Source organism: Zea mays, chromosome 4 (genome assembly GCF_902167145.1).
Source record: "Zea mays cultivar B73 chromosome 4, Zm-B73-REFERENCE-NAM-5.0, whole genome shotgun sequence".
Lineage (NCBI taxonomy): Eukaryota > Viridiplantae > Streptophyta > Magnoliopsida > Poales > Poaceae > Zea > Zea mays.
Genome location: NC_050099.1, coordinates 82,612,031 through 82,622,744, shown reverse-complemented (window position 1 = coordinate 82,622,744; position 10,714 = coordinate 82,612,031). Strand labels below are relative to the sequence as shown.

At 41.7% G+C, this 10,714-nt stretch overlaps 2 protein-coding genes and 1 long non-coding RNA gene across 3 annotated transcripts; 2 read left to right on the top strand and 1 right to left on the bottom strand.

The window, feature by feature from the left end:
• Positions 1-1,320: 1,320 nt before the first annotated feature.
• On the bottom strand, positions 1,321-8,428 carry LOC103653446 (uncharacterized). The gene is made up of 2 exons (XM_008680350.3): positions 8,082-8,428; positions 1,321-1,953 (listed from the first exon to the last, which is right to left on the bottom strand). Exons 1-2 carry the CDS (start codon positions 8,252-8,254, stop codon positions 1,500-1,502), a joined length of 627 nt encoding a protein of 208 aa, XP_008678572.1. The 5' UTR covers positions 8,255-8,428; the 3' UTR covers positions 1,321-1,499.
• LOC103653445 (uncharacterized) lies at positions 2,366-7,566 on the top strand. Its single transcript, XR_002269122.3, has 5 exons — positions 2,366-2,710; positions 4,616-4,833; positions 4,915-6,644; positions 6,727-6,811; positions 7,057-7,566. It is a non-coding gene; the product is annotated as an uncharacterized lncRNA (long non-coding RNA).
• Positions 8,429-8,638: 210 nt separating the features above from the next.
• On the top strand, positions 8,639-10,231 carry LOC100277780 (uncharacterized). The gene is made up of 6 exons (NM_001349957.1): positions 8,639-8,881; positions 8,991-9,085; positions 9,246-9,363; positions 9,475-9,491; positions 9,585-9,647; positions 9,909-10,231. Exons 1-6 carry the CDS (start codon positions 8,710-8,712, stop codon positions 9,981-9,983), a joined length of 540 nt encoding a protein of 179 aa, NP_001336886.1. The 5' UTR covers positions 8,639-8,709; the 3' UTR covers positions 9,984-10,231.
• The last annotated feature ends 483 nt before the right edge of the window (positions 10,232-10,714 follow it).

Sequence of the window (10,714 nt, the reverse complement as noted above, 5' to 3'; positions counted from 1 at the left end):
ATGGTACATATCACCGATCTAGACAACTCATATATTCAGCATGTTTCATTAGTCACCTATGTAGTCAGCACATAGAAGCAAGATCTAATAGCAAACCGACAAGATTGTACACAAGAATTTAAACCTTACATACGGATACAGTAACTTGATCATCAGTTGATTCCGCATCAGTTGATTCCGACAGCATCAGATATATATTAGCTAATCAAACCGATAACATTTTTACTGTCATCACTATCAATTACAATAAACTAAACCTCATTAATTAAACAATATATTCATTTTACTAGGTATATATTAGTTTACTTAATTAATTTGGCCATGCTGGTTCCGTATAAAATAGAGATCAATTTTATCATCACGTTTTCAAAAGTTAGATTTTTTTTTTTTGGTTACCAAGAGCGCAAAGAAAAAAGGGCCTCAGTTTATGTTTCGCTCTAGGGCCAAAAAAACGTAGATGCGGGCCTGCCAGGGACATCAAAGTTTTCGTCGTTTGCTCAAATGCGTCAAAAAATTCAAGATTGTCACATACTCACATGCATGCACCGTCATTTGCAAGAAGACCTAGTCGACCATCTATGGAACCGGCAAGGGCACCGAAAGGAGCAGCACTAGTTCAAGCAGAAAATATATATATTTTTCCTAATCACATCTATGCTCGTCATGTACATGTGGCATAGTATATATTTTTTTAATCATAGTCACGTTACGTTGGCCAAGTACTTGAGGCAAACAGTATGTATTTTTTCCCATCATGGTGATATATCTGACTGATAGACCTTAGTGTTTCAATCCAACTACTGACATAATATGCAACACATGCATATGATGGACAAAGTCTGCAACATAATTTGCAACACATGCATATGAATATATGATGGACATCAACTAAATGCAGAGTAGGGGTGGAAACGAGCCCCTCGGCTCGGTTGGCTCATGCAACGAGTCGAGCTCAGCTAGTCCATCGGACGAGCTTGAAAAAGCGACTTGGCTCAGCTCGCTCCTGACTCGTCGAGCCAACAAACTTAGCCATAAACATAAATTTGCCCTCGAAATTATAATATAAAATTTTAAAAATATTTTAAATAATATATTTTAAATTACTAAAATAGATATTTGCTAATATAATATAGAAAATAGATTATTACTTTTGTATAGTAATCTAAATTAACATAAATTAATTATCTACTTAGTACTAATATTATATGTTAATTAGGATTTTATGTAATAAATTGTTCTTCGGTCGAGCCACGAACCAGCTCGCGAGCTGGCTCGCTCTTTTCACGAGCTATAAAAAGAGGTTCGACTCAGACTCATTCGGAGCGTTAAACCGGTTCGAGCCGAACTGCTACGAGCCCGAGCCAGCTCGAGCTTTTTTTCTGGCCCTAATGCAGAGCATCCACAAGTATTATAGCATTATTGAAGATACAAACCAAATACTAACTCCATTAAAAAGAACGAAAAACAACTTCAGTCTAAAATCCATTAAATGGAAACACCTATGCTTTCCTACTCTTGAATCGACGAGCCAAAATCTCTTCTTTCATCAGCTTAAAGTATTGTTTTGCTTCACTGTCCATTGCGCTCGTGTCAGTTTGCATTATCATTGTATCCAGTCGGTCTCGCTTCAAGTCAAGCTTAATCTTCTCTAGCTCATAGAACTTATCATCACGGGCCTTTCGATCTCTCTCTATTTCTTGATGTGCTTCTCTCGTCTTTTTAATTTCTTCAATGAAAGGGTCATCATCACAATCTTCATGCTTTCTCGCCAGCACTTTTTTCTCCTCAGCTTTTCTTCCGGGTGATCTTTCAGCATTGACATGATCGTCCGCATTACAATTGTTAGGTTTATTCCGATATTTCAGCTTCTGATATTTCAGCTTCAGTTCTCTAATTGATGCACCCTCCAGGTTGAGTGCAGAAGTGTAATAACCACCCCGGCAGGAATCAGTGCTGCAAAAAAAAAATATTGTTCGCACATCAATCTCAGTTTCATTGATATCAACGGTGAAGTGAAATATGGAATTATTTCAAATGCTCGATCAGCTAAACCTTAAATTTCACTTGTTTACAGTATAAAGAACATATGTGACATTTCAGAAACATGGCTTTTGTTTGAATTTTGGGTTCAAGGTGCTTGTTAATCTTTCATTAAACTGCTATTTAAGTATGGGACAATTGTGATTATAACCTCCTCTGGCTTTTCAATTCTGATTTTGCTCCTCATTTTTAACTTTGTGATTTTGCCACTATATTTTGAAATTGAAACTGCCGTTTGCCCCTCGTTTCCAACACCGTCAGCAATAAACGGTATTTTGATTAAAAAAATAAAAATATATGAAAACAGATAGTTAAAATGTCTAAAATACCCTTTTGTTTTGACGTCGTCTAACGGTCTAACCCTATCTCATCCCTTCCTAGGTCCCAGGCTCCCCGCGCCGACTCCCACAGGCTCTTAGCGCTGACTCCTTTACGCGCACCGGCTCACCATACCCTCAACCGGCGCGAGGACCGGCGCCGGCACGGCTTCGAGTTGGCGCGCTGCGGCCGCAGACCTGGGCCTGGGCGTGTGCCGCCCGGAGACGCTCGCGGCTGCGGCATCGACTTGGGCGCAGCGACCGGAGACCTGGGTGCGGCTTCGACCTGGGTGCAACCGTGCAAGGCCATCCGACGCTGTGCACAGGGCAGGAGTGACGTCTGACAGACTAGGGTAAGAACTTTGCTTCTCTCGAGAACTTGTTAGATTGAATATGTAGTATTTTTCCAATGAGAATTGTTGTCAATTTGTAGGTCTGAACACAATGATTTGCATGTTGTTATTGAAGTTGGCTCTTATTTTGCTTTGTTGGATGGGGAATCAAAGCGCTACTGTCGAAGTTACACATTACAACCACTTGTTCTTGAGAGAAGCAATTGTGTGCTGCTGAATTTGATAAATTACGTAGGCGCAAAATGCATGTGGGGTTCAAAACAGTACATAACTTAGTGGCGTTCTACCTTGGATGATGTTGCAACTGAGATTAAAACTAATGAACAACTTGTAGAATGGTTTGAGTTAAATCTTCAGTATGGGGTTATGCATGTTGATGTTGAGAACAAAAATTTTGATGGGTCATTGCAATTTTCACCTACTAAACGTCGATGCTACCTTTTAATAGTGAAGAGCCACATCTCGGTCCATCCAAGATAGGGCAAATGAGGGTGCACATGTCGATGAAGAGGGTGCATTTTCTAACACCGATTCACTTAGAGCACTAAGAGCAACTCCAAAAGAAGTTGTAAATATATCCCAAAACAGATATTAGGAAAAAAAATATGACTTTTCTCGCTCCAACAACTCTCCCATCCTTTTCCAAAAAAATCGCGTCTCGCATCCCTCCTCCCCTCCCGCATATTTGTGTGAGCAATTTGTCACCCAATCCGCCAACGCATCTATTCCCGCGTTTTTTTGCAGCGCGCCCTAGATCTCGCCGCGAGCTGGCACTAGGGATGACAACGGATTGGATTCGGATCAGATATTGCAAATATCCGTCCACAACCATATCCGCTGTTGCAACCAATATTCGCCCGCGACCGTACCCACGGGTAGAAATTTATATCCATGCCCGTGCCCATCGAATTTCGGATGGGTTTCAGATATCTGTCGGATATGACAGACACAATCATTTATTCAACAATTCAATAGCATAATTAGTCAAATTTCTTCCCAATTCACCATCATACACAATTAAAACATAATAAAAGAATTATTATGGGCCTGCGAGCCTCGGTTAGGAGCACTAGAGCTTGGAAGGGCCAGCCGTCAGTGGTGCTACGACCTATGAGACTTGGAAGGGGCCACGGGGCACAGCGCATGAAGCCAGCAAGGCTATAAGGGGCAGCTAACAGTGGAAAATTGGGAGCGTTAGGTGTGGGGTTTATGGTGTTAGGATTTGTTGTTTGATATGTAATATGGGCTAGGCCAAAAAATACACTATGGGTCGATTTCGGATATCCAACGGATAACCCGCGGGTAGAAGGTAATATCCTAATCTATGCCCACCCGACTTCGGGTCGGATTCAGATCTGACCCACGGGTCAAATATGTATCCATGCCCGGCTCCGTCGGGTCGGATATCCGGCTTCGTCGGGTCGGATATCCGACAGATATCCAAATCCACGGATGACGGTGCTCGTCGCGTCCGTGGTCGACATCACGTACGTGATGATGCACTAGATGCTAGTCTCCCAGGCGAGCCGAGTCAAGTGTGCCGAGATCCATAGGCCATCTCAGGATGGGTGTTCATGCCGTTGTTCATTCTTTTGGATTTTTTTTTGTTGAGGCAAGTGCGCTTGCTTTTGGCTGTCTAGTGATTGAAAAGCTCTACAGCTTTGCTTCAGTATTAGGTGTTTTTTTACTTTAGTCCATTTTTTTGTTTTTAACCTTTGTTTAAGGGAACTGTTGGAGTATAGATGATAATTTTCACTTAAAATTTTTAGTTTGTCCTGAATAATATTTTTTTAGGAAAAACTTTTTAACATTCTTTTGGAGTTGCTCTAAGTGATAGCAGTTTTGACAGCGATTTGGCTATGTCATCTGACTCTGACTTTGATTCTGACACTGAGTTTGATCCAGGCAGGGAAATAGTTGAGAACACCAAGAATATCTAGAATCAAAGCTTCTTAAGAGGTCGGAACAAAGAAGAGGAGAAAATGTATTGAATGTGGTGAACTAGGCCAGATAGCCAAACATTGCCATGGAGGTCCTACAGCTAAAGAGAAGAGGAGGGTCTCTTCTTCAGGAAATACAATAGCCATGAGTAACAATGATCCAAGTGAAGCACAAACATCAAAGTAATCATTGATTTCTCATTTTCTGAAATTAAAATTTACTTGTCAACTAATTCATTTTTGCTTTGTAATATGTTATGCTAGTGATAGTGCAAGTGCAGCTCCTGAAGGAAGAGGAAGAGGAAGGGGAAGAGGGAGGCTAGCAACATTACTTGGGCTTGAATGATTATGAGACTTATATGCTAGGTGCCTTATATGTTAGGTGCCTTCTTTTGTATGAACTTGAACATGTGATGATTATGGGACGTCTGTAATGATTATGAGGATTCTGCTGGACTCATAATGAGGGGTTTAATTGAACTTGTTTATGCCTATGTTTGTTATTGCATAATTGTTGAAAAGTTGTGAAAATACTGCTAAAATCCTGTCAAAATCATGTCAGATTTTTTGCTGAAATGCTGTTCAAAACAGAGGGGCAAAATCATAAATTTGAAAAAAGAGGGGTAAAATCACAATTGTCATGCCAGAGAAGAGTATAATCACAATTGTCAGCATGGGTATTTTGGTCTTTATCCATCAGATTTAACACCGTCAAGTGTAGTTAACAGCACAAGGGCATGAACCAGTTTCGTTTTCAAAACGGAGGCGCAAAAACATAAAGTTGAAAAACAAGGGGCAAAGCCAGAGGAGGGTATAATCACAATTGCCCCTTTAAGGGCCTGTTTGGATCCACCTCGGTTTCTTAAAAACAGGTTTCTAGATTTGGTTTCTAGAAATTGGCTTTTAGAAAAAGAAAAAAAACTGGACATGAATGTTTGGATCCACTAAGGGCGTATCCAGTGCCGTAGGCTTCCCGCACTATGCGGGGTCTGGGGAAGGGTATCTTTAAGCGCCAAGCCTTACCCGCATAATATGCAGAGGCTGGGCTCGAACCCGGGACCTTCCGGTTACAGACGGTAGGCTCTACCGCTGCACCAGGCCCGCCCTTAGTTTTTAAAAATTGGTCTCCAGTTTTACTTCGACAATAACCGTCATACCCTTCTTTGTTTAAAGAAGGTTAGCTTTGTTCCCGCCATTTTACTTCGCTCGCGTTCGTACAAGGTTTCATTATATTACATTATTACTAATATCAGCTAGCGACCGGTGACGCTACATATGCTCCTCATGCATATATACTATCCGATCGTCATCATTATTTATTGCGCTGAGGCAAACAACAGCCTGGGCACTAGGACGAGAAGTACGTGGACGAGGCGCGAGAGCTGGCCTCCTGGGCAAGACGTCGGGCCAGATACGACGTGCTTGGCTGAAGACATGGAGGCCTGGGCAGTAAGAAGGCTGGGCGTGGAGTTGGCCAGATGAGCTGCTGGGAGGATGAAGACGGCATGATTGCTCGGAGGATTGCGTGGAGTTGCTAATGAGACGGTGGCATTGTTAGTAATTCTTTTCCAACTTATTAAGGGTAGTATGTAAATAGCCATCCAAAAACTGGTTTTAGCTGGGTGTAATCAGATTCTTGGTTTTTAAGAAACCAGGAAACTAGTTTTTGGAAACTAAATTAAAAGTAGACCTGTTTGGAGGCCTTCCAGCTTTTAAAAACCAGATTCTAAGAAACCTGGTGGATCCAAACAGGACCTAAGTATTGTCATGATTTGACATTTCTAACACCACTCATATGTGCTGTCAGATCACTTGCTAATATTTATTGAGGGGAGATGGCCATTTCTGGAGCTACTCTGTTTGCACAATGATGATAACAGTTCTACTGAACTTATGCTGCACCAATCTGTCTCTAGCTACCAAGCTTCTGAGGACGACCTGGCTGTCTACTATACTATTCATTGTTGGCTGCTCCCTCGTCAAAGCATACTGAGGTGTGCCATTCTTCTTGGCCTTTTATTTTTCCTGGGTATCCTGTTAGCAGTGTGAGTGCGCTAATAATTCATACAATTTCAGTGGAGTTACTGGAGAGGGCCTAGGTGTTATGGTTCAGCCATCAGCAGTTTCTTCAGGTTCAACTCCTGATGTTGCTGATGCACAGGTATAATTTCTTAACTATTATTTTGGGTGAAATCTATAAATGAACTCAAGTTTTGTGCCAATTCTTTGTGATTTTTGGCTAAAAATGGTTAGCCATTTTATATGTGCACATAGTTAGTTTATGGTGATTGCTGACGTGAATTATTTATTGTGCACTAAAGTTATGAACCATATGGTTCAATATATGAGATATGAACCTCTGAGTTGCTCAATTTAGTCACTGAAGTGCATTTCTAATAACCACAGGCCCCACCTGCTGACAAGGACGACGATGATGATGTTAACTCAGCCTATCATAGTGATAAAAAAACAATGTGTTCAACTGAAAAGTTACCAGTGCTAATCAACTGGAACCAACATCATCGATGTCAGCATCTGTGGCTGATTTGTGTCATTGCTCCAGTGGATGGCGCGGCTTCTTGCTGTTCTTTTGGACAAACATCTACCTTTTGGAACTGTTAATGGTGATGCTCTTTCTAATTATGTTCAGTTCACCTGGTGATCGGATGATGCAGAACTCTCGCCCCGTTTAAAAGTTTGAGTTTCTATGGGAAGCGTGGTTAGCTGTAACCCGCTAGGGTGTGTTTTTCCCCCATGTAATAGGTTCTGACTTAGCTAGCATTGGTCATGGTTGGTTGGGCATATTTTCCTTTTCAGGATGGTTTTCTGATTAGGAGTAGTTTCGCCGGCCTTCTTCGATTGACAGTCTTCTAAGTCGTAGTTCTCGTGTTGGTAATATATGAAACTCGTTGCCTATTTCTTAATGAAATGGGAGGAAACCCTTTCTGTTAAAAAAAATGAACCTCTGAGTTGCTCAGTTTAGTCACTGAAGTGCATTTCTAATAACCGCAGGCCCCACCTGCTGACAAGGACGACAACGATGATGTTAACTCAGCCTATCAAAGTGATAAAAAACAATGTGTTCAGCTGAAAAGTTACCAGTGCTAATCAACTGGCACCACCAACATCGATGTTCGGATTAGTAGTGTGCTATACTCTGCCGTAGAAAACAAAAACTGAATCACTGCAACTCAATGGCTGGAATACTGCCATTGATGCCGTGGTTAATCCAAAATAGTACTATGAGTCTTAATAAAAGCACACAGTGATATATGCATGAACTAACTAGCATTAGGGTTGTGGAGCTATAGATTTAATTTGTGAATTTTGGCTGGACAAACAAATGGAGTTGGATCATGGGATTTGGTTTGTCCGATAGGGATGTACATGAACCAACCAACTCGATTGACTGCTGAACCTGGATTGCGTACCTGTAACCAGACATCCAAGAGGGATCCCCGCTGCTGACCATTGCCTCATCTTGACATACATGTTGTGTGGATGTTTGTGGGGGTGGTGCAGGTCGGACTCCTCCAATAGTTATGACAGCATCAGCATGCAACGAAGACCTGCGGCCTCTCACCGATGACTGCATAGGATCCATCAGCTGTCTTGATTGCCGGCGGCGGCGGCGGAGGTAGCTCTAGGTTTGGGCAAACGGAATTTTATGTGACTATTCGGTTGGTGCGAAACAGACGCTATACTCTCTCGGTCCCTCCCACCTCCGTCTTCTTTATACCTCTTTTTTTCTTCCATTCACATTCTATATTTATAGATTAATTATTAAATATATATATATATATCTTTATTCTAAAACAAATTACTCCTATATTTTAGAAAATCGATTATATTTTAAAATAGGACCTAATTTAAGATCTCTTCGCTGCACGGTTTATCCACTGTCACCGTGTCACGGCCGCGACATGTGCGGTGGCGCAGACCCGTTACTCTACCCGGTAAATATCTCCTGCGGCATTTTTGACTCCATATCCGCGCGGCGCCTATCTGGCATCGGTGAAGAGCGGGCGCTAGAGCAGAGTGAGCGTGCGGTTCTTGGTCATGGAGCGCGGTGCCGTCGTCCTTCCGCTCCAGGGCGCCGGGGTTGGGCGCGTCCTCCTCCCCGTGCAAGTGCGGGTACGGTCGTTCTTGAGGAGCAGGAGGGCGACGGAGCGGCGGCGCCGGCTCGCGAGTTCCGCGGCGCCGGCGAGGTGCAGCAAGATGTACGTTCCCGGTAGGTAGCCGTTCGCCTCTCGACCGACTCTCCATCTGCATCCACTCTAGCGACTGCACTACATAGTCGCCCCGCGCTTACTATGGCTGTGCGGCTGGTGACGATTCAGGCTTTGGGGAGGGTTCACCGGAGCGGAAGGCGGCGATCAACCTCCAGCACTTCTTTAACTACATCGCTGTCAGCATTGTCCTAGCACAGCTTGAGGTTGGCCTTGTCGCCTTCTGGACGAGACTGGCTGTTCCTTTTTGTTCAACAGCACTTCGATAGTTCGATATCCTGAGTGATCGCCAAAGGGACTCGAAACGGTTATCAGATTTTGATTCCTTTTTTTATTCTTTTGTTTGGATCATCGATAAAAAAAAAGAGTTACAATAGGGAAGCGTACTTGGAGCTGAAGGAGTTCATCAGCCGCACCTCCCTGAACGACGCCGAGATTTTCTGCGAAAAGCTCATGCGCGAGTCTCCAAGGCTCAAGGGACTAGGCAAGTCTAGTTCTTTTTTAACCACACACTGTTTTACTTTCTTGATCCTTTGATGAAACAGTGTATGAAATTACTGAGGCATGTGTGGTTTCGTCTCTTGGAAACAAACAGCCTTGAGGATTCTGGAGGTGCGTACTGATCATATTCTAATTAAACTTAGTTTTCACAATATGTGTTCGAAAGGGATTCTCACTTTGTCAGATGAATTGATGCGACTGCAGGTCCGATCTGCATATGTGAAGAACGAGTTCGAGTGGGACAATTTGAAGGAATTATCCTTCAAGGTACGTTGAATTTTTATTAATCTTCTGCTCCATCTACTATATGGGTCTATTACTTGCTAATAATAAATTTCGACAGACTAAACTTCTTAAAGTGTCTCAGTTATGACCCGTAGTATTCCATAAATTTTTTGCTCAGTAAAATTGTGTCAAATATTACCACCAAAAGATAGATCGTAGTCAGTAAGAATTTCAGAAAAAGCAACAGTACTATATATTTAGCGTTGTAATTTTCTATGCTCTTTTGTCTTCCACTGTCTGCAGATGGTTGATGAGGCCAACACAAAGCTCATGAGGGATTACGTCGTCGAGGTCAGCCACATTGAAGACGAAAACTAAAACATCAAGTGGTTTCTCTTTGAACTACTATATTTTATAGGCGAACGATAACATCAAATGCTTTCTCTTGAACCTTGCCTACAGCATTTTATAAGAGGCTTGCATGTATATATAGAAGATGTATAGGTTATGAAGCGCACTAGCTTGATCCTGAAACTTTGTATGTAGCATAGGTACTAAACATAGTAAGCGCATTAGCAGTGATACACCGTAGATGTTTAGCATTACTTGAATAAAACTCGGCACGCATACACCGTGTTACTTTCTTGATCATCAATAGGAGTGAGAACAAAAACGGTAAATTTCGGTTACCGAGAACCGTTTTAAAAATTTTACCGAAATTCAGGGTTAAACGGAAACAGTTACCGAAAATACGGAAACGAAACAGGTACAAAAAACGAAAACGGTTTGGGTCTCTTCCGGCCGTTCCGAAAATTACCGTATTTATTCGGTATTTTACCTTTGGTAATGAATTCGGTAATTTTTACAGAAAAATATAAAATCTGAACCGATCTTTGTAAAATTATAATAAATTCATGAACTTAGAAAAATGTGAAACTAATTTTATTAGTTTCCTAAAATCATGGTCTATCTATTGATATATAGATTAGAGTTGTTTAAAACTTTCATAGATCTTTTTTTATAGTTTGTTTTACAATTATTACTTTAGATACATATATTCATAATTTGCATGAGAGCCTAAGAATGACTAGGATGATACCAATTATGTT